At 57.0% G+C, this 25,705-nt stretch overlaps 1 protein-coding gene across 14 annotated transcripts in view; it reads right to left on the bottom strand.

The window, feature by feature from the left end:
- CELF4 (CUGBP Elav-like family member 4) overlaps window positions 1–25,705 on the bottom strand; it is a 313,419-nt gene that overhangs the window by 62,026 nt on the left and 225,688 nt on the right. For 8 of the 14 annotated variants that reach the window (XM_070361716.1, XM_070361722.1, XM_070361719.1 and 5 more), the window contains exon 3: window positions 14,334–14,382. In XM_070361716.1, coding sequence (XP_070217817.1) covers window positions 14,334–14,382 — 49 coding nt within the window. Of the gene's footprint in view, window positions 1–14,303; window positions 14,383–25,705 lie in introns of all 14 variants that reach the window. The other 6 variants (XM_070361712.1, XM_070361713.1, XM_070361723.1 and 3 more) reach the window with 1 other exon arrangement.

Genomic DNA, 25,705 nt, shown 5'->3' with positions numbered 1-25,705 from the left:
AGAACCTGCCTGGGACCACGTTCTCCGAGCATTGCGCCGCCTTCCTCTTCCACGAGGCTGTGGCACCCAGGTGGGGGTTGGTGGTCCCCTGGTTCCCAGGGAAGAGCCGGAGGGTGGCGGGGAGGTGGTTGATGGGGTCCTGGCTCTCAGACCAGAGCCCTGTAGGCGGCGCGGAGGATGGAAGGAGGCAGGAGGAGGCGAAATATAAAAATATCCGCGAGAAGTGCGGCGCTGGGCTACAGTGTTATTAAACTAAAGCATCTTATAAAACTCAAGCCATTAATAACAGGCTGCTGCCACGTCGGGGTAATTTATTCAAATTGCGGGTCCCGGATAGAGGAGCAGATGTTTCAGAGCTGCTGGTGTCACGGAATGAGCTCCAAGGGGGGAGGGGGCGGCGCCGAGCTGGGGAGAGGGGCGGGGAGGGGTCCTCAGCCACGCTCAGCAACATTCCCCGCCTTCCCAGGCGGTGGGGAGGGCTGCCGGAAGCGGGAGGGGGACCCCGCGGGGTTGGGTACAGCTAATCAACAAGTGCCAGGATAGAAAACCAGGGGCAGAGGGCAGGCACGCAGGGCTCCCTGCCTAGAATGTCGCTTCTCCACCGTATCCAGCTGAAATGCCACCTCCTGCTCAAAGCTGTCCTAGGCTTTTCCACACTCACTGCTTGGTGCTGGAAATCAGAGGGTCCTAGGCTCCTTCCAGGTGCACTACCCACCAGCTGGTGACCCCAGCAAGTAACCCTCTGGGCTTCGGTGTCCTCTTCTGTCCAATGCCCAGTATTGCCTAAGCCGCCGAGTTGCGAGAAGGGGAAACCCAAGTCACCCACAGGAAGGTCCTGGCCCATGGCAGAGAGGGAGGGGTTCAGGCCTGTGGGATTCCTCCATTGCACCTGACGGCCCTTACTTGAGGTCAGCTTAGTGTATTAGAGGTCTTTTCCAGTTTCCTAATGGTCTCACTGTTTCTACACCAGTCCCAGCCAAGAATCCACCTGCAATGTGGGAGACCTTGCTTCGATCCCTGCTTCAGATCCCCTGAAGAAGGGAAAGGCTACCCACTACAGTATTCCTGGGCTTTTCTGGTGGCTCAGATGGTAAAGAATCACCTGCAATGCAGGAGACCTGGGTTCGATCCTTGGGTTGGGAAGATCCCCTGGAGAAGAGAAAAGACTACCCACTCAAGTATTCTGGCCTGGAGAATTCCATGGACTGTATAGTCCATGGGGCTGCAAAGAGTCGGACATGACTGAACAAGTTTCATTTTCAGCCAGGAATCGTGTTGGTGGGGCTCATCTGGCTGGGGTGTGAGATGCATACAACGGATGCTCAATCAGAGCTTACAGAACAGAGCTGGGTTGGGGGTACTGTAGGAGTAGGACTTCGGGGCCTTCCTTCTCTGATGGGAAAGAGGCAGCGAAGCTTGCACAGTCCTCCCCTTGGGCTTCCTTCAGCACTGTCCCCTGGGTCTTGGTAGGTGGATCCTAGTACCTGGATGCTAGTAGGTGGTCAGGGCCTCAGGCTCAGGGTCTGGCCGCAGTTTCCAGGACACAGACCAGGAAAGTTGGTGGCCCCAGGGGTGCAGAACTCTGGTAGATGAAAACGCTCCTGCTTAATTTTGCCTTTCTGGCAAAGCACACACCTTCCCCATGAAGCCGTTTCTGCCTCTCATTGGCTCTTCTCCCACAGTGTTGGATGCTGGGGGTGCGGGTGGGGGGTGAGGGGAAGAGTCTGAATACCCATCGGCAGGGAACACAGAAGGGGGGCCCGGCAAGGTCTGGGTTCTCTGAACTCACTATTTAAAATGGATGAAAAGACATTTTTCTCTCTCTGGCAGATCTGGAGGCCTGCTTACAGAGTGGGATAAAGTGGAGCTCAGCCCGATTGAGGATGCTCTGGAACACCCCCATTGGGTGTCCAGCGTTGTGCTTGGGTTCTCCTTGCTGACGAGAGGCCTCCAGCGGCCCCTGACGGCACGGTGAGCGGTGTGTGGAGACGAGGGTGACGCTCCAGAAATGTCCCAATTGGAGGCAGACACGTCTCTTCCCACAGGCCCCACCCCGATGGTACCACTACAGCGTGATGAGAAGAGAGCAAAGAGGCCCTTCTGTCCCTCACACAGCCCTGACCTGAAATGACACCACTGGAGCGATGTCCTGTGAGCAAGAGATGCCCTTGGCGGGGCAGCGTCCCTGCCTTTAGCAGATGCTGATGCCCGAGCAGGGGGCCTACCCCAGCCATTTCTGGTCTGGACTGGGGGCCGCCCTGGACAGCAGGCAGGGTGGGGGATTGGCTGTCAGGAGCCTGGGGGAGAGTGCGGGGGCCACCCAGAGGCCTTCCCCCCAACAGCCCAGGGGAGGTGAGGGGAGGCAAGACTGTGATGGCAGGAGGGGGCTTGCACCCCCCCACCCCCACCCTGGCCATCTCCCAAAGTGGCCCCTGCCCACCTGGCTGGGAGCTCATGGGCAGCCGTGGGCCCTGTGTCTCTGCTCCCTGCAAACTGGACCTGCTCACAGCCTGGGGTTCATTTCAAGCGAAGGAGAAAGCGCAGCCCCACACTCACGGGGCAATCAGCGTGCTCTGTGATGAATGGAGCCCGTGTCACTCAGTGAAAATGAATATTTCTTTGCGATAATGGCCAGATGGTAGCAACTCTCTGATCCAAATTAAAACATGCATGATAAATGCCAGGAAAACAGAGGAAGACAAAACCCCAACCTGGAGTGAATTCTCTCTATAAATCTTCCCCCTGCGCCCCCTCCCCCTCTACCACCGCGGCCCTGCTAATAGCCATTAAATTATTAAGACGCACTGCAAGGAGAACGCCAATGTCAGCGGCATCCGCCCCGCTGCCCACGGCTGCCCCCTGCCTGAGGGCCAGGCTTTGGAGGGCCTGGGGTAGGGGAGATGAAGGAGAGGGCTGCTTTTTCAGCCAGCAGAGAGCTGAGATGTAAAGTTCCTGTTTAGAGAGCTGAGGGAGGCTGGCCTGTGAGGCTGGGTGCAGACTTGCCCCGATGAGAAACTAACACCCACTGCCTGACTTCATGGCTCAGACAGAGAGTGGGAAAGGCGTTCTGAGCCAGAAAGACCAGCGAGGAACTGCTGGAGACAGCATTCCTGCAGGATGGACCCTGACCATCCTGTGGGATGATCCTGAGGATCCATGTGGAGCTGGGCATCTGGGAGGGTCAGAGTGGGCTGTCCGAGGGTGGCCACATGCCTGAAGGTGGGCATGCACCTGGAGGTCTGAAGGCAGCAGGTACTGGGCAGGGCCGGGGTGGTTTGGGGGCTTGTATTTCATGGTGACAAAAGGGCTCTTGAACTTAAGAGTTTAATTCCCATGCCTCCTGCCCAGCCCCCTCACAGCTGGAGAGGGAAAGAGCCTCTCCCGAGTCTCCTCGACACCTTGTCCAGCCCGCTGCAGGGTGACCAGCCTTCCCATATCCAGCTTTCACCAATCACCAGTTCCCTTCATCTTCCAGAAGTCCCCTAGCTCTTTAGTGGGGCATTCCCTGGAGCCCTCTGCTTGAGTCACGCGGCTTCCTCACTTTCCCTGCACAGGGTTTACGCCACAGGGCTGCATCCTGGTGCCACTGGTTTCTCAGCCTGAATTCCCTCCAGTAAGGAGCCTCCTCCAGGAAGCCTTCCCTGACTGGTTCCCCCTGTACAGCTCTCCCCTCTGCCAGCCATGGCGCCTGCTGTCTCCACTACTCTTCTGGTGCCCTTGAGGTCTAAGCTGATCTCCTCACCAGACTGAGCTTCTCTAGGACCCAAAGCTCAGCAAAGACTTGAAGAATCTGGATTAAAGAATTCTGGAATTCCCCCACATATTTGTCTTTCATGGTCAGCTTTCTAGGGGCGGGGCTCATCTCTCTGCATTTCTGAGTCACTTGCAGTCAGCCATTCATGTCCAAACCTTAAGCCTCCTAAGTCACCTGGGCCTGTTACCCAGTTGGGATGTGGCATCTGGGACAAGACATCCATGAGTCAGCATCATGGGCTTGTCTCTGATGTGATTGAAAAGAAAATCTATGCTGGCTTGTCCCTGCTGCCCTCCAGCCTCTGCCAAGCCTTCCTCCTCTCCAGGCCTGGCAGACAAGACCCTGAGTGCCCAGGCTGGCTCTCCTCTGCCAGCAGACGTGGAGTGTCTCCACCTGCCCCTCCCAGCTAACCCTTGGTGCTGAGAAGGACCACAGACATGCTCATCTTGTTGTTGCCTTTGCACCTTGGAAAGTTCAGCTTCGGACCCTCCCCAGATTCCCCTACACCCACCTCCATTCCCAAAGGGCACCAGGGAGGGGAGTGAGGAGCTGGAAAGCTCATCCTGAAGGCTGTGGTCCAACTGCATCCTTTGTGCCTCTGAGAGGGGGCATGGATGCTGGGAGAATGTTCTCTGGGTCTCGGCACCACAGCCAGGCCTGAGAGAAGGCAGCAAGGTCCTGGCTGAAGGGCTGAGTGTGAAGGCTGATTACTAACTGTGTGATCTTGGGCAGGTCACCTCTCCTTTCTAAGAGAATAGGGGTGCTGCTTGGCCCACCTTGCAGGGCCAAGACTGGTGCGCTCTTACTGGAGGCTCTGGGTGGCCTAGTGGGAGACCTGAGGTCCCTACTGGCTCTATGCATCTTCCTTCCAGTGTCCTGGCATGGCTTCAGCAGCAGCTGCTGCAGGCATTGCCTAGATCCCCTGTGTATTGTCCTGAACTGGGTGGGCAAGGAGCAAGCCTCTCTAACAGCAGACAGGTACATCTGATCAGGAAAACTGCACAGCGGCTTATGGTAGAGAAACAAGCCCTGGGATGGGCCTGGTGAGCTGGGACTGAAGGGTGAGAAGAGACAGGTTGGCCCCAGATTCAGACTGCCCATGCGCCACACCCAGGACTTCTGTGCCCTGGAATACGAGGAGCAGGGAGACCCACAGTGAACCACACCTGGTCTTCTTACTGCAGGGAGTGAACCCTCCTCTCCATCCAAACTAACTCTATTTTTAAAAAGATCTAAGATGCCACAAATTTGCCTCGTTTGCCTCTGTTTTCATGTCTTTGACTGTGGCACAGTCCAGGTGCTACCTCTTGGTAAACCTGTCATCCCAATTATCACCTCCTCCAGGAAGCCTTCCTTGGCTCACCCTGTTTTGGTACACTCACATGCACAGTACAGCTCTGGCCCTGGGAAGTATGATTTCTCTTGGCACTTTGTTGATCACACCTTGTCAATAGTCCTCAACCCCATCACCTCTCACCGCCCGAGGACTTGACTATAAGAAAAGAATAACCACAGCAGCTGTCATCAGGGGATATTCCACAGCTAGCCAATTGCATTCCACCTATGGCAGCTCCACGGGAGTGTCACCATCCCCTTTGCAATAGGAGCTGGTGAGAGATTGTTGTGGGAGGGGCAGGACGTGTGGGTGCGATGACCAGCACCATCTCTGCCCATCTCTCTGCCCCGGCTGCCTCCCCACATCCGGCTGAGTCTTCCTAACCTACTGTTTGGAAAGCATGACATATATATATATATATATATATATATATATATATATATATACACACACACACACACACTGTCACCCTCTGCCCCAAAGCCTTAGATGGTTTCCCTTCACCTAAATGTGTCAGTTTAAAGTACTTCTGGAAATCACTGCTCCCATATCCTGCCCTCCCTCATTCCTGCCTCTCAGGATCCTCCAAGCTGTCCTTGGCTGGGGCTATTTTCCCACCTGGGAAACTCTGCCTTTCCTCGTGCAACTCCTCTCCCCGTGAAGGTCAAGCAGGGGTTACCCTTTCTCATCTCTCTGGTCCTCGCTGTCTCTCCCTGCCTCTCACACCCCACCTCCCCCTGCACAGCCTCACCACTGCCATGTTGCTATCAGGCTGTTTCAAGTGGGGTGTGTCGGGGGCCAGGAGGGTGCTGGATGGGTCTTGCCTGCATCGGGGTTCACTGGAGGCTGTGCTGAGGACTACAGGTCCAGGAAGGACTGCCTGTGACATCCTCTCTCACATCCTGCTGGCCTCCTGGGGAAGTGTGCATCCACCTTCTACACACAGTGCCTGCAAAAGCACCCCGTGGGACAGCGCGGGAGACGGGGGCCGTGGTCCCCTCACTCTGTCATCCCTGTTCCTCTTGTCGGTCCCTTCAGCCTGGGCACACGCGAGGCAGCTTTTAAATATCATCCAGGAGCCCATTTGCAATGATTAATATCCCATTTCCCCTGAAACAGTCCTTTGCTAAATTAGCCAGGGGCCAGAGGGAATTTGGTGAGGAGCCACGACTCTCCACTTAACTTGCCGAATGGATTAAAAGAACTTTAACAACAAAATGCAGATCAATCAACACCCCTTCCCCCAGCTGCAAACCTAAAGTCCATTTAAGCTCAGCAGGTTTGCAGTTAATTATAATTTCGCACCTATGGCAGGAGTTACTGAGGTATTTATAATGTGCTTCTGCCCCACGGGGGCCCTCTCTAGGGACCCTTTTTCCCAACAGCCACTCTTCCTTCTCCAGCCACAAAGACCTGTCTTCATGCAGCTGCTGTTGGGTTCAGTTGTGTAAACAAGAGGACCTTTCTGGAGTTTTAAATTTTCTTTTTAAAAGCAGCCTGGGAGAGAAAGGAGGCAAAGATCCTTTTAAGTCAGAAGGAACAAGGGTTATGGAGAATAAAACCCCAGAACAGAGAAACCTTACACCAGCAAAGATTGAGGGCAGGAGAAGAAGGGGAAGACAGAGGACGAGATGCTTGTTGGATGGCATCACCAACTCGATGGACATGAATTTGAGCAATCCCCAGGAGCTGGTGAGGGACAGGGAGGCCTGGTGTGCTACAGTTCATGGGGTCGCGAAGAGTCAGACACGACTGAGTGACTAGACAGCTTGGAAATTCCTAAACAAAAGTAGGCAAGATTACGGTTAGATATGTGGTAGAACTTCCTGTCCACCAAAGAAGCCAAGCCCTGGGTGGGCTACTTGGCCTGGTGATGAGATCTCTGATCCTCAGTCCTCCCCAAAGGCATAGGGCCCCTGCCCCAGGCTGCTCCTTGAGCACCACCACTGTCTGGGAAGTGGGGACGTGCTGTCTTAGATCTGACACGAATTTCCCGAGCTGAACATTGTAATGCCTTTTCTGTCAACATCAGTCCAAAATAAATCAGGGACGCGAGTACATGAGAGATCTGCTGGGGTATCAACTCTGGGGCTGGTGTTCAAGGGAAAACATTACCATCTACACCTCAAGAAATCCCAGAGGGAATAGGGCAGGACAGGCTGACAAAACAGGATTTCCAAGCTCTGAAGGAGGCTGAGAGAGGCCAGGAGTTGCTTTCCTCCTGGATGGTTTTTAAAAGCGGGAGGGCAGTGTGAGAGGTGGGCTGGGGTGGGGGGGGGACCGAAGGGGATGCGGCTGGACACAATGGCCCCTGAGGCCCCTCCAGGGCACCAGGTGCTACGCCCAGGCCTGGCCGACCAGGGCAGTTAGCTATCTCCCAACCAAAGGTTCACCTTGACCCCTTGCTCCAGGCCCCTGGAGGCAGACACAGCTGTGAGAAGGGAGCATGATGTTGAACCTAATGACTGAGGAGCTGAGGATGTGGGGGTCTGCAGGGTCTGGGGGCTGTGGTAAGGAAAGGCACCCCACCCCCATCACACACACGGCCAGCAGCCGTCAGCGGAGCACACGCACTGCCTGCTCCCAGGGGCTTCTGTGGGGCCACAAAAAGGTGCCGGGGGCGGGGGTGTCTTCTGCTCTGAGCTGCAGACCCCTCTCCTTTAGGTGGCTGCCTGGGGCTTCAGTCACCGGACCCCTTCTTAGCTCAGGGTCGCATCCTCTGGCGGAGGTGAGGTGGGCTCCACTCATCTCTCTGGCGGGATACCACCCAGGAGCCCCAGAGTAGCGGTCAGGAGGTGCTAAAGCTGGGTGGACACTCCTGATGCCCCAAAGGGGAGAGAGTGGGCACAGGGCGGGGTGGCACCCTAGCTGTGGGACTCGACTTCCAGACAGTAGATAGGCTGTGGCAGAAATGAGGCGGTTCCTGGGGTTAGGGTCTCTGCCCAGCCTACCCCCACCCCCAGGGGAACCTCACCCAGGACCTTCTGCAGGGGTTCACACCTGCCTCCAAGCCTTTCCTGACACCTCCCCGCTCGAAACTGCACCTTGGGTCAGGTCATCTAGAGTAACACCGTTTTTTAAAACCTCGTTTCCTACCATCTTGGCATCATTCAGATGAATCCTCAAGATGCCGTGGCCCCTGGCCCCTAGTCTCATGTTTCGTGTACCCCTCCCGCCTGGGACCTGGCAGAACCCCGAGGGGCCTCTGTCTCCCTGGAAGCTTTGGTCGAGGGAGTCATTTGTTGCCTCTCGAGACTGGAAAATGGAAACTTCTGTATATTGAATTTTCCAAAAGCGCGGCCGTTTCATCTGCTGCTTGCGAAACTGCCTAACTAGAGTACGGGACTAAATAGCTAGAAAAGTCTGGACGTGAGAAACCCAGCATCAGGGGGTCAGCAGGGTGGCTCTGGCTCTCCAGGGTGCCAGGACCTGAAGGTGAGACCCACACCCCTCAGCTGGCCCCCCAGTGGACCCTCCAAGGCCTCCCAGCTGCACGTGGTCTGGGTCTGTTTAGAAATAAAATAATGCTCTGAGGAGAAATGAGGAACTTAATGGGATTTTAAAAGCGGCAGGAACTGATGGGGCTACAGATGGTGGAGGACCGAGTCAGCCCCGGTTTTGTGGCGGGGAATGTGGCCTTGGGGAGGGTCTCGGAGCCACATCCACGCATCAGGTCCAACCTCATTAGCTGGCCCAGCGGGACTCTGCTGCCGCGCGAGCGCGGGCCGAAGTGAGGGGCCCTGAAGATGCTGGTAAACGGACAGGAAGCAGCGAGAGGCTCAACGAGTCGCGTGGCTAAGCGACTGGCCTGCACCTGCTCTGCACGGAGTGGAAATGAACGTCTCACGGACGGGCTGTCACACTTGCCCCAACCTTCGTCCTGCCAGAGAGAGACTGAGACAGGCGGGGGCCCGGGCTGGTGGAGAGACCAGACGTGGGCCCCCAGGCTCCAAGTTTCCCTATGTGGGGGGTTCATGGCTGGGGCGCAGGGCCACTTCCTTTTTCCTCTCCGGAGCCTCCCCCAGGCCCTAAAGATGGCTGGAGACACAGGAGCTCAGCCTTCCTGCTGCGTCGCCGGTAGCCTCCCTTCCGTGATCGCAGGCCTCTATCCAGCCTCCCCTCTCGGGATCAGTCTAAGCTGCCCCTTTGCCTCCCTTGCTTGGATCTGATGAAGGCCCCCTCCGGAAAACACGCCCGATGGACCAGGGAGGGGCTGGGGGAGCCCCCTGGCTGTCCAGACACGGGCATGACCACGCCCCCAGTTCAGGCCTCACACTGGAGGCTGGAATGTGCCCCTGTGGTTTCCAGTTTAAGTCCTGGACGGGTGAGAGCGTGGCGGCCATCCCTCAAGGCGGCTCTCACCGTTGCTTCCGTCCGCCCCTCCACAAGGGCTCCTTGGTGCCTCCCTGCTCGCTCTGAGGGGGCAGCCCCCTGGGTCCCAGAGTCACCTCTTCCCCAGGTCTCCCTCCCAAGCCCTCTTGGTTTCTAACTTCTCCAACTCTTCAGCCTGACACCTCGCTGTTTCTTTTTTATTTTTCTTCCTGTCATTTCATGTTGATGAGATAAAACCTGATGACGAACCGTCTGGGCTCCACCCCCAGTCACTGGATCCTGGGATGGAGTGGGGGAACACTCAGTTCCCGCCTCACTGGGAGCAGGTGTGGAGTTGGGTGTGTGTGGGTGCCTTTGTTGGTGTGGGTGTACAGCAGGATGGTGGGAAGGTGTGTGAGTGCACCCCGCTAAGGGCTTCTCCATACACGGCCTGGATGAGGCCCCCGCTAGCTGAACCTCCTGACCTGTAGCTGGTTACGGAGAAGAGGTGGGCGCGGTTTCCGGTGATGGAGCCAAGCGTGGCAGGGGGTGAGATTCCTAGAGGACTGCTTATGTCTGCTGGGGTGTGTCTAGGAGGGGTGGGGTCAGGCCAATATCTACTCTACTGGCTCGGGTCTCAGCCATTCCTTCCTTCCTCAAGAGCTCGACTTGCCTGCTGACTCTCTTGAGAGCCCTTTGAGGGGGGTGGACCCCCGCCCCCAGCCTCCTCCAGCTCAGTCCAGGGAGTTCCCAAGCAGTTTTGTTGCCTGAGGCCAGGCTGCCTAGAGCCTTCTTTTCTGAAAGGAGCCCCCACATCCTGTCCACAGGAGCCTGGCTTGGTGGAGGGGGGCCCTGTCCTGTCCTTGGCCGTAAGGCCCACCCTGGACTGAGAGTGGGTGGATGGGAGGGGTCAGCGCTGTGGGCAGCACCCTGTGGGCATCACCCCTGAAACTGAGAGTGACGCGGAGAGGCCGGAGGGCCCCTGAAGCCATGGAGACGCTGACTAAAGCAGCTCTCAGGGCGGGTACGTCCGTCTGCTGGGAGACCTACGTCTATATTTTAATTCTACCTGGGTTGGGACATCGCGGGGCATGCGCAAGGAAGCATCCTGGCCTCTGAGATGTCAGGGCAGGTACCAGTGGCGGGGCGGGGGTGGGGGTGGCGGGGGGCCCACCTGGTGTTTCGCTGTTCCCAACCTGCCTCACTATGCTGGTGAATGAACGGGCTTGCTTCTGTGGGGCTGGGGGTGAATCTGAGCTGAATACAATTTGCTCCAGGAAGCTCTGTGGGGTTAACAGGATCTTCCTTGCAGTCAGGTTGGCTCCTCCCTTGGTTTTCTTTCACAGCTGGAACCCTGGCTCTTGGTATTGGGGCTGTCTCCTCTCCTGCCCAGGGATATTAGAGCTCTGATGCCCTCTCTTTGCTTGGTCCCCACACGGCGTTAGTGGCTCCTGTTTCTGACCGAGACACGCGCACCACCCTGGCCCTGAGCTCGGGGCTCCATTTTCACTTCATGCCCTCCCTGTCTCCTGCCACGTCTACACCTCTTGGTCCAGTTTTCACCTCTGGGAAGCCCTCCCTGCTTGCTCCTCAATGAGCTCTCTTTTCTCTGACCCCTGCAGTCCTGGTCGCTCGCGTCTTATGGGTACGTCCGGGAGCTCCTTGTCCAGCCGGGACCTGCCTCCCTCACCTGGGACCCTGCTCCTTGCCCCTTATTTACTTTGAGAATGAGCCCAGAGGTAAGACAAATGCCCGTGGCACCTTCCCATTGTCCCCGGAGTTCGAAAGATTATCCTAGGAGTCTGAGGAATGCAGAGCATCTGGGTTCTGGTGACTTACAGGCAGGGCTTTGAATTTTGGCTCGGCCACCACATAGCTATGTAATCTGAAACAAGTTACGTGGCCTCTCTGGGCCTTCGTTTGTACCTTTAAGCGGGGCCAAACTTCCACCTCCCAAAGTTGTTGTATGGGTTAAATGTGTGCGTTTAAAATCCCAGCCTTTGGGAATTCCCTGGCAGTCCAGTGGTTAAGACTGTCTGCTCTCACTGCCAAGGGTCTGGGTTCAATCCCTGGCCAGGGAACTAAGATTCCACAAGCTGCAAGGTGCCTCCAAAAGAAAAATAAATAAAATAAAATAAATGCCAGCCCTCAGTGGGTGCTCTGTAAACACCAGCTTCCCTGGGAAGTGAGCTCTCTCGTCCTTGGGTGAAGACGTGGAGGCCCAGAGAAGCAGTGTCCAGGCCAGAGCTCATTTTGCACAAAGATGGGGCTAGAACCCAGGACCAGAACAAGAACCACCATCCTGTACTCTTCCTGGGGAGCCCCGGCCAAGCACCTAGCCTGTGTAACCCGGGATGCAGAGAGCCAGGGTGGGGATAAACCTGCCTCTCCCTGCAGGACCCCTTCCTCTCGCCCCCACACCTATGCCCCCAAGTCTCCCCGGCTCCCGGCCTTCTTCCCTCCTTCCTGCTTTCCCCCAGGCCTCCCTCCGCCTTCTGCCCCTTCCCCTTCTCCTTTCTGGGCTCTTCCTTTCCTGTTGGATTTCTCCTCCCCTCCCCCTCCTACCCCTGCCTCCATCTCCCGTCTCCTGTTCCCATTTCTTTCATCTTTGTTAATACCCACCTCTCCCCCATTCCCCTCCCTCCACAGAAGAAGTATTTAATGGATATTAAATTATTTTAAACTTTCTTTTTTTCCAAAGAGCTTGGTGATGATGCTGACTCAGGATCATCTCACTGTCTAATATTGAATATGCAATTAATAGATAGATGTTTAGGTTTGGCTCTCTTTCCCCTGCCCACCCCCACCCCCTTGCTACCGCAGGAAGGATAAAAAAGCTGATTAATCTGGTTTGGGGCAAGTGTCAACGTGGGAGATATATGGGAGAAAGGAGATGAGGTTAGCAACTTGGAGTTGGAAGGTGGCTGCCTCCAAGGCAAGTGAGGGAGAAATGGTTTGTGTTGGAGCTCAGCAAGGCAGGCCTCGCGACACCTGGCTGTGAGCCTGGTGTTAACCGGCGGGACTCTGAGCTGGTGGTGTGCTGGAAGGTCCTCCCCGCACTGGGCCTTATTCCGGCCACTCCACCTCCCTAGATGTGGAATGTCCCTTCCTTCAATCAGCTCAGGTGCCACCTCCTCTGAGGCCTCTGGTTGCCCCCACCTTGGGGACCCCTCCTCTGGGCATGTGGGTGCCGCCTGCCATCCGAGCTCCCTCCCTTACTTGATGGCTCTCCCCCAAAGGGCCGGGGTCTCTGCTGCCTCCATGAGGCCCCGCCGCATGGCGGGGGCATTGCCGGAGGCCTGACCCTGGCTGTTTGAGGAGCCTCTGTGTGCAGAGAAAGGCGAGTAACTGGGCTGCCAGGAGGGGGCAGGAGCCAGCAGTGTGAATCAGGTAGTCTCTACAGCACAAACCCTTCACATCTGAACCATTTCTGCTCTCCAACTGACCTGTCTCCACCTCCATGATAGGGGTCCCCAGGATGGGACACTCTCAGGGGGCCACAGGGACGCGGGCCTGTGCCATGGGCCATGGGGCTTCTTTGGGTAGCACCAGGACACCAGTTGGGCTTGTTGGGCGTGCTTCGAGGCCTGGGTCTGGAGGGCCACAGAAGCCTTATAACCAGGTAGGAGCCCTGCTGGGCCCCCTGAGGGCAGCGACCTATGCTGGAGGGACCCTAGACATCCCCCCAGGGTGGGCAGGCGACCTGTGGCCACACTACAGGACAAGGAGCTCGACTCTGAATTTTGCAAGTAGCTTTTGTCTATTTGACGTCGGGCTCTTAATTTCCTGGAAAATTTGGGGGGAGGGAGGGGGAAGGAGAGAAGTTCCTCAGTGCCCAGCTGAGCTGAGCTGAGAGTGACTGTCCAGGCCCAGTCAGGGAGGGCCCAGGGGCAGAGGGCGCTGGGTGGGCATGGAGTGGTCACGGTGCCTGGTCAGAACCTGGGATGGTGGGTGCTTGACAGAGGAAGCTGGAGCCTGGCCTGGTCTGGCCTGTGTACAGTGGGGCTGAGGCCACGCTAGTAAGAGAGGACAGAGCCTCCCCTTGGGGAGCGGGGGCCTGCGTCTGTGGGTGAAGCTGTGTGTGTCCTTCTGCTCTGGCCCCTTCCAGACATCAGCCTGTCTGCCTGTATCTAGGTCCAGCATCTTGGCCAGAGCGGCCTCACACCCCCAGGGGCAGCCCTCCTCAGACTTGCCCATTCTGGCCTGAGTTTCCCACCACAGGTGTGTGCTAAGTCACTTCAGTCGTGTCCAACTCTTTGCGACCCTATGGACTGTAGCCCGCCAGGCTCCTCTGTCCGTGGGATTCTCCAGGCAAGAATACCGGAGTGGGTTGCCGTGCCCTCCTCCAGGGGGTCTTCCCCACCCAGGGATCGAACCTGCATCTCTTCCATCTCCGCACTGGCTGGTGGGCTCTTTACCGCTGGCGTCACCTGGGACGGCCAGGGAAGGATTGAAGCACATATCCTCCCTTCCATCCTGAAGCCCTTTCGGCCAGTCCAGTCCCATCACAGTGGGGTTTTCCTTCCTGACACGGAGGCGGGCCTGCCCTTCTTGGTGTCTTAAAGGGGGCAGTGGAGCGCCCAGGACATCCTGCCCATTGACTCACAGAGAGGAAGGAACCCCAGCAAAATGCAGACCCCAATCCACTCTCCTCCTCTTCAGTTGGTCCCCACACCAGCCACCCAGGGCTCCAAAGCCCCGTCCCAAGCCCCAGTCACGAGGTCCTCAGGGGGCTGGAGGCGGCGGCAGGGAGTCGCGGCAACCCCCTCCCGTGGTGGGAGTAGGGGTGGGAATGGAGGGAAAGGAAGGGCTGAGACAAGCGGGCCCTCGGGTGAAGCGGGAGGCGGGAGGGGAGAAGACGGGCCGGAGAGAAGTGAGGGGCAGAGACAAGTGGGCCCTCACGTGAAGGGGGCTGGCGCAGGCAGCTACTACCTCCTCGGCTCTCGCTGTCCGCCGGTTTCACCTGGATCGGCCGGTTCATCTGTAACAGAGCACAGGAGGGCAGCATTAGAGCAGGCGCGCCGGCACCCCGAGGTGCGCCGGTGTTCAAGGGACACAGCACACTGCTCACTCCACGGACGCTGACACCCACGGCCCCAGCACCCGCGCGGGACAAACGTGAGGGTCTCCACTAAAGCCCCGCCCCCTCCCCTCCCCAGTGCGGTCCCCACGACCCCCCTGATTTCAGGAGGGTGTTTCAGGACCGAAGACCCTGGGGTGTCCCCTGCCAGCCGTTAGCGGCTCTTGCTAACTGTGATGTCGGTCCACCCAGGACACAGCTGGCTTTGCCGAGCTGCTCTCTGGCCGAAACTGACTCCTGCCTAGGTTGGGGCCCTGCAGCGAGTGGCACCCCACCCCTGTGCCATCGACGCCGGCGGTTGGTCCCAGGGGTGCCTGAGGCTCCGGGTCTCGCAGTTCCCGGTTGGAGCAGAGCTCAGGGCTGGGGCTCCAGACGGCAGCCTGGCTGTCCCCTCGGTGGGGTGGGGGCGGTATGTGCGGGGTGGGCAGCTACTCGTCTCCTGTGACGTCCGGGTGCCAGGAGGACCACATGGGACGCCTGCCTCCCCATCTCCCAGCTGCCGGCCTCTCGGGAGGATCCATGCAATGCCTCGTTCAGGCCACTAGGGGGCTCGCAACTCCAAGGATCCAAGGCTCTGCAGCCTGTTTTTAATCCTCCTGCTGCCTGAGGCATAGGATGGGCTAGGAGGCCCTGAGGTCCCAAGATATTTCAGACAATAAAAACGGGAGGAATCGCGCAAATGGAATCGAACTTTGTGTCTCTGCCCGTGCTTCTGCGTGTCACGTACCTCCCTGATCCCTCATTCTACCTACATTTCTCTCCCAAATGCACCCCGAGAGGCAGGCAGGTACTAAACGCCCCATTTGACAGATGCAGAAGCCGAGGCGGGGCGCCTCGTGCCAGGATGTGGCTGGGAACCCGGGTCTGCCAGGGCTATTTGGGGGGCTTTTGTTCTGTACCAGGTGACTTTTCATTGGCACTTCCCCTCGTGTCCGGAGGAGGCTGGACTAGCCCGTGGCAAGCTTCCTCCTGGTCTAGGATTCTGAGCAAGTTTTGGCTGCGTCAAGACGACTTGGTGGGGGAGCGTGGGGGCCCATGACTCAGCAAGGTGAAGAGGAAGCCGGGGAAGGTCAGAGTCACTCGAGGAAGGACAGAGGCGGGAGGCAGGGCACGGAGCAGAGGACCAGGAAGCGCAGGTTGCCGGGGGCAAGAGAGGATGCTGGGAGGCCGGTGCACTGAGAGGGCTGGGTGCCACTGTTTGCTCGGAGGTCCCCACTTGGTGCCCCCTGTGGAGCTGAGGGAAAGGAAGGTGCTGGGTGCGCAAGCTCTGCCAGCAGAGTTAAGCGTGCGGTACAGGGACCTCCAATCACAGGGAGAAGAAAGAGGGCCATAAGGCAATTCCCAGCTTCCTTTCAGGGGCCCTGGCTCCCCCATAAACCACCTCCTTTCCAGTCCTTGAGAAAAAGATCCAGGAGGCAGAGCAGGCATCTGACTGTGGGAGAAGGGCTCTCCCCCTGGTTTCCGTTCTATGCCTTCAGAGGCTCCACACCCAGCCCTTTCCGGGGCTCTCCCCGCTTCTGGAACACCACTTCCCCCTGGTTCACACCCCCCCCCCCCCACCCAAGAGCTGCAATAGGCTCTTACTCCAGAAAAGCCCCACGGCTGATCTGGACCCAGTTCTGGCCATTGCACTCTCCTGGGTGAATTTCTATGGCTTTCTTGCTTATGTAATTTTTATAATTCTCTGAGAAAGGTATTATTCTCTCTTTTTCCAATGAAAAGCTAAGCCCTGGGAGTGGGAGGTCTGGGATGCAGCCAGGGTTGGTAGGCATGGAACTAACACGAGGGTGGGTTGGTCTTGGTATATTTCATTGCATTTGACCTCAAGCTGCTCTGGAAGGGGGCTTCCCAGGTGGTGCAGTGGTAAAGAATCCACCTGCCAAGGCAGGAGATGCACGAGACATGGGTTTGATTCCTGGGTTGAGAAGATTCCCTGGAGTAGGAACTGGCAACCCACTCCAGTATTCTTGCCTGGAAAATCCCATGGACAGAGGAGCCTGGAAGGCTACAGTCCATAAGTCACAAAGAATTGGACACGACTGAGTGAGCACACACTGCCCCGCTGCTCTGGAAGGAGGGGACGAAGGGAAGATGTCCTTCTGGTGAGGGGCGAGTGGGCCATCATATTGACTAGAACTTCCTCAGCCTAGCCCCCCAAATCTGGCCCCCACCACCTCTTGTATCATTCCATTCCTCACAGCCCAGCCCTTTTTTCCCCCTGTGTGTTCCTTTGGCCTGAAAACTTCTCTCTCACAGCCCCACCAGCCCCTTGCCCTTGACCCTGAAGTCTTCCTGGTACTCCGGGGGAAAGGCCCTGCAGGAATTCTCCCTTTTCCATATAGACGGTACAGTCAAGGTTGGGCACTGAATTGCAAGGGGGCTACTGCCCTGCTACACCTACAGGAACACAAACAGCTGCTCCAAAATTATATTGTCGGACTATCATCACTTCCCATAGGGTGTATGCAATTAGAGATCCTTTAGCCAAGGAAGCGGAGTTTTGGAGAGGTTAAGAAACCTGCCTGAGGTCACACAGGTGGTCAATGGTGATCAAGATGAACCCAGGACTCTGGACACTGGCCTTCGTGTTCAAAGATGCTGGAAACCAGGCCTGACAGGCTTGGGGAAGGTCTGGGAAAGTTCAAAGCAGAAGAGCAGGGAGCAGGTGGGAAGGGCGGTGGGGTGATTCAGGCTTCTCCAGTGAGGACTGGGGGTGAGCAGGGGCAGGCAGAGGTGTGTGCACCAGAGTTAGCCGAGCTCTGCAGCTGTGGAGACGAGGGAAGGAGGAGCCCACAGAGGAGACTTCATCCCTGGGGCCAGAGCGGGCCCAGGCCAACCCCGAAAGCTTAGATCAGGGGACCTGAGAGGCTGCCTTCCCTGGCATCTTGTTTCTGAAGGTGGGGACCTTGCATGAAGCCCCGCGGCAAGCCTTCTCTTTGTGCGAGCAGAGGGGGTTAGTCCTACGGATTGACAAGGGCTGAGGCGGGGGAAACTGTTTCTGTTATGAGGGGACCCATTTTCCATGGTAAAGTAAACAAGACGAATGGAATCTGCCTGTGCGTGGAGTCTCCCCCGCTGCAGGGGTGCCCCACCCTCAGGCAAGCAGCCACCGGCCCACTGTCCTTGGTACCTGGGTGTTTATGAATGCCGTACCCCAGGTCATGGACTCAGGCTTGGTTCCCTTCAGCCCCCTGCTGCTCCCCCACGAGCCCTCCCTGAGCCAGCCAGCCCCGGACGGTGCTCCCAGACCCCTCCATCGCTGGCATCCTGGCAGCAGGGACCAGGGGCTTGTCCAGCCTCCCACCTGCCCTCGGCCGTGGGCCAGGCACCCGTGGTGGTGGAGCAGAATTGACTTGGCTCCCGTGGACCTGTGGCTCCCGGGGTCATATTTCATATCCCATTACGATCTAGGGATGGTCAGCATCCACACAGCCTTCACGGGGATGTCAGGGAGTGCCTGGCTAGATGGAGAGAGAAAATATGGCCTGTGCTTTCTTAATTCTCAGCAGAAATAAAGTGTCAGGATCAGTCGGAAAGATTTCTTAGCAGGCTCTGTACCGATGCCTCGGGCCTAAAGGGAGACCTCCCTTCTTTGGCCAGTGTCTCTCTTCCCTGTTCCAGACTCAGGCCTTGTCTCAGCCTGCCTCTGTCCTGGGGAGAGGAGGCCAGACCACGCTGCAGAGATGGCTTTGTGAGGCACGACTGGTGCGGAGGGGGAGAAAGGATACTGGGAGGAAGGCAGAAGGGGTGGTGGCCACTTCCTTGCCCTTCTGACTTTGACTATGGCCTCTGGATCTCAGCCATATGAGCCCCAGGGCGTCCCTTGTAAGTGAATGTCGAGGATGCTGGAGCCTAAGTCTCTGTGTCTTTCCTTCAACCCATCCCTTGCTCCTTTGTCCAGCCATCCCTCTCAGCCATGATATTGTCCTTCTGGGTGGGCCTGGGGCTGGAGGCAGGGTCATCAGCCTGGAGGTCATCACCCCATTCCCCCTGTGGCCTTCAGCACAGGTTGGGTCTCCTGATATCTGAGCTGGGCTGCCTGCGTGAAGTCAAGCATGAAGCCACCCTCATGCTTCCAGGGTCAACCCTTCTGGAGACATTGCTAACTTTTGTTGTCATCGACTACATTCCTGCTTCCAGCCCGGGGGGCACCCTCAGGGGGAGCGGGTGGTCCTGGCCCAGGACTGGGGCCCTCCCTGTCCTGCTGTAGCCAAGGGTGGGCGGCAGGGCTCCTTCCCTCCCAGGCCCCTTCTGCTCTGGCTGGGTGTCCCTTCCCCCTCCCCATCTCTGCCACTTTTTGCGTCAACACATATCCATGCATTAAACAAGACATTCCATTAATTTCTTCATCATCATAACTTAAGCTGGGACATACCCTTTAAATATTCATTCAGCTATGAAAACTGGGCATTAAAATTTTAATAATGTCAAGCTCATTTGAACCGAGCTCCTTGGGGACGATTACGATACAATTAGAATAAATATGATGATTGAGCTAGTCCAAAGGCTTCACCTGTCTGTCCAGCGTGGGTCCCCGTGGAAGGAGAGGACTGTGGCCAGTGGGCAGACAAAAAGACTGACGGATAGGCCAGCCAGATCTTTCCTAACTTTCCCTCTAGCCTTCCCACACCCCGCTCATCTCTGCTCTGGGGGCCCACACGGTCCTCCCACTGACCTCTGCAGCTCTCTGCCGCCCCCTGTGGGCCAGGGTGCTGGGCCTTCCCTCTGGACCTGGGAAGCCAGCCCTGATTAACCATTATGGTTCCAGTCACCCTTTCCCTTGTCTTCCTGGTACAACTCCAGCTGTGCTTCTGGGCTTGTTCCTTTGTGGCAGCCATGCCCCTGTCTCTGTGTCTCTTCTCCCCAGCCTTGCAAGGGGCTCTGCAAGGCTGGGATGAGACCACACCAGAGCAGGGCCAGCCTGCATCACGGGCCCCTGAGTGCCCACAGGTGTTCAGCCACCAGACCAGAGAGGGGCTATCTTCACCCGGCTTTGCTTCTGCTATGACCACCTTCCTGAGGGCTGGCATGGAGGTTTTGTGGGGAGAGCTGAGCCTGCCCCCACCCCCAACCCCATGTCCCTTACTGTCCTGCCCTTGTCTAAGACAATGCTGGCAAGGGCCGGGGACATTCAGAACTTGCCCTGCTTCACTGGGACAGCCCTGACTGCCCACAGCATCCCTTGGGCTCCGTGCCCCTGAGCTGGGTCCCCTTCCACCTGTCTTCTCAGAACCCCGAGCCCCCTGCTTCACACCAGGCCCCAGTGAGCTGACCGAGATATGTCTCAGAAATAAAAAAAGAGCCTGGAAAGCTCCCTGTCACCCCTCCAAAAAAAATTAAAAAGTGAAGTGAAAGTGTCAATAGCTTGGTCGTGTCCAGCTCTTTGTGACCCCATGAACTGTAGCCCTCCAGGCTCCTCTGTCCATGGAATTCTCTCAGTAAGAATAGTGGAGTGGGTTGCCATTCCATCCTCTGGGGGATCTTCCTAACCTAGGGATTGAACTCAAGTCTCCTGCATTGCAGGTGGATCCTTTACCATCCCAGCCACCAGGGAATGGTCACCCACACCCTCCTTCTCCTCAACAAGACTTCCTGTCCTTCCGGTAAGACTTCACTGGTTAGCTCTCAGCCCCCCGGCCACACGTGGCCTATACTACTCTCTCTCTTGTGTGTGTGTGAGTGTGTGTGTGACAGACTGGGACAGACACTTGTTTCTCAAACAACAGCAGGGACCTGATTTCCTATTCACAGACTCCCAGACCCTAACTCAGGACTCTTGTCTCCTGGAGTGTGTGTGAGTGTGTGTGTGTGTACACATGTGCACCCACACCCATGCTTGGGTAGTACTTGTGTGACATCACAGACCTCAGGAAGGAATGCCTTCAGGTTGGGGATGGAATTAAATGAGGGAGAATGACTGCAGTGGCCTCAAAAGCGTCAGCTTCCATGTTCTTCGCCGATCTGTGGGCCAGAAGAGGTCTGGGCCAGCGCCCTGCCTGAGGCTGGGGGTGGGGGAGGGCGGTGGGGGTGGCAGGGTCACTGTGGTGACCTATGGAGATGGCCAGCGTGCTCTCCAGTGGCAGCTGAGCCCCTGGGTGTACTTGCAGGGTGGGTGACCAAGCCTCAAAGCCAAGGGTCCTTTCTGGCTCCTTTCGGGGTGTGCGGGTACCTGGTGGTACGCTGTTCCCTGCTCACCTGAAGGGCTCACATCTCCCCAAAACGGGAAATCATCGGTAATACTGACTCTTCTTGTCCAAACCTGCAGCCTGCACTGGAGGCAGCTCTTGGCTGTGTGTGGGTCCACCCGCTCCCCAAACCTGGCCCCTACTCTTCCTCTGTCCCCGTCTGCTCTCATCTGCCCAGAGACCTCAGCTTTTACGCTGTCTGTCCCCCACCCTAGCACACACGATGGCCGTGGAAATGGTGAAGAAGCAGACCCTGCGTTCTGGGCTTGTTCGGATATCTGTGCCCCAACCCGAGTGGCATCGCTGCTCTGGGAAGAGAGACAATTTGTAGGGCTCAAGAATCTACCTTCAGTGCTGGAGACCCAGGTTTGATCCCTGGATTGGATCCCTGGGCTGGGAATATCACCTGGAGAAGTGAATGGCCACCCACTCAAGTATTCTTGCCTGGAGAATCACATGGACAGAGGAGCCTGGCGGGCTACAGTCCATGGGGTTACAAAGAGTCGGGCACGACTGAGCGACTAACACTTTCACTTATTCAAAAAGCAAGGGAAAAGGCATCATTAGAGCACTAAAATATAAAGGTTTCCCTTTCTTTTATGGTTTCTATCTTTCTTGACTTGTCATGGTATTTTTTTTTTTTTTTTACTCAGCTATTTGATGTAATTTTAAATAAAGAAAAATATAAAATGGATTAGCATGGATTCTACCATTCATCTTTATTTTGTGTGATGCCAGTTTTAAATGCAAACATCAGAACATTTAACTCCTATGCAGAATCACCAAAATTATACAATTTCGTTTTTGTGGCTCATGCCTGGAGGGTGCCTTGAGGAGAGAAATGTAAGCTAGACTCAGGAAGGTTAAGAAGAAAGAGAAGGTCCCCTCAGGCATGGAGACCCTCAGAGGAACCCAGACCTGTGCTGTATCCTGGGGGTAGACTGGGCTCCCCTTTCCACTGACTCCAGACCAACCTGGTGCAACCAAGCCCAAGGTGGGCCCTGGGAACTCAGGCCAGACTTCACTTCTGCCCACGGCCCCTCTGCCTTAATCCACATGGGCAGGTGACCCTCAAGAGTATTTTAAAGTCTGTTTCAGAGATGCATTAGTCACCTGCTATGACAAGGGCTCTGTTGACGGGACAGACATGTCACAGCGCTGCAAGCCCAGGGGGCCACAGGGAGAATGGGCCTGACCCGACCCTCCCTAAACTCCACCCAAGCCATTGCTGGCTGGCCTAGAAAGCAGAGTGATTGCACGTGGGGACCAGGATGTATGTGGATCAGGCAGAGGGGAGGCAGAGTTGATCATAAGCAGAGTCCTCAAGCCCCCCTACACGAGCTTCTTCACGCCATGGACGACACTTACAAAACCCAAGTTCAAGGATAACATTATAAGAATTTCAAGGTGGCAACTGCAGAGCACTAAACCCCAAAGATGGGACCCTTCTGAGGGTGGAGGCCTGGGTGACAGCACAGGGCGGGGGCTGCCCGTGAGGCTGCCCTGAACATGGTGCCTTTCTGCGTCCCCATCACCTTGCAAGCTTATCTCCAGGCATCAGACATTTCCTTGACCATAACGTGTTTTCAGGTGGAACTGTGCACAAGCTCCAGAAACAGTGTTACTCAAAGATTTATCTCTTAAAGATGACCTCTGGGTAATTTGTGGAGGATAGACAGAATTTCCAGCCTCTGGTATAAATGAGGAGGCAATCATCCAGTATGGATAGAGAAGAGAACCCCTGAATGGGACCGCGGGGACCACGGGTGGGCTGCTCTTCAGCGACCCTGCCCTCCACCTGGATTTTGCCTTTGCCGCACTTGGCAATTCATAATGAACAAATTAATGAATGGAGGGATTGTTTGTTTAAAGCCCCAGAGGGCAGATTTTGAATCCCAGGCTCCTGGATTCCCCGGGCTGTGCAGAGTAGGCCCTCAGTAGCCTTGGAAGGAAAGAATGAATCCCTTGCCCCGGGGCTCCTGAAGTCCCCTCGAGACATGGAAGGGGCCTGGCAGAAGTGGCACACACTATTTGCAGCTTGTTGTAAATACACTGTTTTAATTACCTCCTTAATCAATTGCATACGGTTCGCTCCTTAGAGAGGGGTGAGAGAGTCAAGGGATCCTGTTGGCTGTCATCATAAAGTTTTGATTCAAGGACATCCAGCAGTGATTGCATAAGTGACACGCGCCTTTGCTGAGCCCCTGATCATGGGCCAGACTCTGAGGTGACTCTGGCCAGGCCAGACGGTGGCACCGTTCCCAGGGCATGAGGGCAGGCCACCAGTCCATCTGTGGGTGCAGGGCGCTTGCTGCCCGGCCACCCCCACAACGCCTCCTTCAGGTCTCAGCTCCCCAGCCCCCACCTCGAAGGGTCCCTTCAAGCTCCCCTTTCTTCACTGCCTTGCCACAACCTAGGACAGTTATGAACCAGCATGGTTCTCAATTTGTAGATTTGTTTGTTTAACGTTGTCTCCTCTTTATGAGGAAAGGCCCACACAGTTCTGTTCCCACAGCACCCGGCACACAGTAGGTGTTCAGATGCTCACCGAGCAAATGGATGAAAAATCAGAGTGTGAGTTGCTCAGTCATGTTCCACGCTTTGCCACCCCATGGACTGTAGCCCACCAGGCTCCTCTGTTCATGGAATTCTCCAGGCAAGAATACTGGAGTGGGTAGCCATTCCCTTCTCCAGGGGATCCTCCTGACCCAGGGATCGAACCCAGGTCTCTTGCATTGCAGGCAGATTCTTTACCATCCGAGCCGCCAGCAAATGGATGACGGAACCCTCTAATGCACCTTTCTCCAGCATCGCTCCCTCCTGCCTCAGCCACGCCCTGGTGGCAGGAGGGTCCAGAGGCCAGAAGTGGTCACCCGCCGAACAGCCCTATTTCTGGTCCAGAGAGAAAGGCCTTTAATCCTCCCTCCTCCAGCAAAGTGGCGATGTTGTACCTCTGGATTAGGAAGGGTTTACTGAAGCGGTGATCATGGTTTAGAGAGACAGCCAGTGAGCGCAGACCAGACAGAAGAACCCGGAGGTTATTGTTAAAATATGCAAATCCACAGCCCATTGAAATGCAAACCCTCCAGATAAGATTTTTAATAAATCTGGTTCTGCTCCCACTCCCCGCTTCCAGGAGGCCATCTGATGCTTGTTGGGTCAGGCATGTAGGCCCTGTCAGCTCTTCACCCCTCTCCTCGTTTAGATGGTCCAGCTCACGGCTGCCCCTCAAGTGGTGGTGGTGGAGGGGGGAGGAGCGCCTGCCAGCAGAGGCCCCTGGCCTGTCCCTTGACAGAACACGGGAGGTCACTTCCGGGTCACCTGTAGGGACATCGCACCCTCATCCTCACCTTCAGCCTCACCTCCACTCATCCATCTGAAAAACAGAGTCCCAAGCCCTTGCGCCCTCTGCCAGGGGGACTGCCGTGCGGGTCCCCCCAGGCACGCCTCTCACTCTGCCAGTCATGGCCTCTGGACTCACTGTGGTCTGCTGCCCTCCAAAGTGGCCTTTGAGGGGATGAAGGAGAGCGATAGGGAAGCAGCACAGGAGCCCGAGTGTCTTAACGACCGTCAGGACAGGAGTGTGAGCTCTGTGGGCTCCATGTGCCTGGATGGAAGACGGGGAGGCACGCGCGACCCTGGCGGGGGACACTTCTCAACTCCAGACCCGGGGCTGACCACACGCATAGGCTTACCTCCCTCCATCCTCTGGGACACCAGATAAGCCAGGGGAACAAAACTCAAGGGGTGGGGAGGGTGTGTGTGGGGGCAGGGGTTCAGGGCAGGAACAACCGCGGGCCACGCGGTGGAGTTCGGAGAAAAGCCAGCCGGGTGCCTGCCAGAAGGGACTGCGATGTGCAGACAGGTCAGGTGGACGCAGGAGGGTCTGAGCCTGTGCTGTGGGCAGTGGTGTCCGCTCCCCACTCCACCCGGTCGGGTTTTGGCAGTGACAGCATTCCACCAAGGCCGCGCTGGGAAAGAGCAAGGGCGCAGCGCGGGCACAGGGCAGTGGCGCCCGATCGGGGTGGACGTTTAGATCAGGAACTGCCAGCGCTGTCTCGGCATCGGGTCTCCTCCCCATCTGCGGGCAGGTGGGGGGCGGGGGGAGAGCTCACTCCCGCAGTGAGGGGGTGGGGCAGGACGCGGGAGTCTGTACAACCGGCACATCCTCCGTGGTCCAGCCCCACAAACAGGCCCCCGGCAGTTGCATAGCAACAGGCTGCTCTGCTCCGCAGTGTCCAGCGAACAGCGGCGGCGCTGAAGGAGCCTATTGGTGGGACTGCCTGGGGCGGCCCCCTCCCCTCCCCTCTGCTTTCTTCTCTCTCTCCCCCGCCTCTCTCCCAGCCTCCGCCCTCTCCGCTCTCTGGAATCTAAGTTCACAGAACGCTTTCCCCTCACCCACTGGGTACAAACAAAGGAGGTGCCACCTCCCCTGGGCCGGTCAAAGGTCTCTCCAGCTTGTTTCCAAAGGGAGGGGCTCCCCATCAGCTTCTTAGTTTTCCTTGTCCCCCCGCCCCACCCCCGACCACTGCCCGTGGGGTGGGGGTTAGGTCCCCTCTGCTTGGGGGGATGCTTCTCGGGGCTGTGGCAGGTGAGGCTGGGGGAGGGGGCGCAGTGAGAGATCCCGGAGATGCAATAGAGAGGGTGGACTCAGCCCCTACCCAGCGGGCAGGGCTTCCCAGGTCCACGCAGCCAAGGGCAGCCTGTCTCTTTGTCTCCAAGCCCCGCGTCCGTCTCACCCGCTCCCACCAAGGCGCCGGAGCTGCCCTGGCAAGGGTGGGAGGACCCTTGTGGTCCTAATTACCGTCAGCTGCCGTGGAAACGAAGCTCATTAGCCTGCAGGGCCAGGCTGGGTCGCTAACCCTCTTCAGGGTCGGGGTGAGGGGTGTGATTTTTTTTTTTTTAAACAGGAGTGGATAGATGGATAATTCTGGATGAAACGAGCCCTGACTTCTTTGGGAGGCCTGGATATCGGTCCTAGCTCTGCCACCTACTTGTGCCATGAGGTGGGACTGTTACTTGACCTCTTAGGGTCTCAT

Source organism: Bos mutus, chromosome 24 (genome assembly GCF_027580195.1).
Source record: "Bos mutus isolate GX-2022 chromosome 24, NWIPB_WYAK_1.1, whole genome shotgun sequence".
NCBI classification, from domain to species: Eukaryota; Metazoa; Chordata; class Mammalia; order Artiodactyla; family Bovidae; genus Bos; species Bos mutus.
Note: the sequence above shows the minus strand (reverse complement) of the source record. Positions and strands in the feature narration are given on the sequence as shown.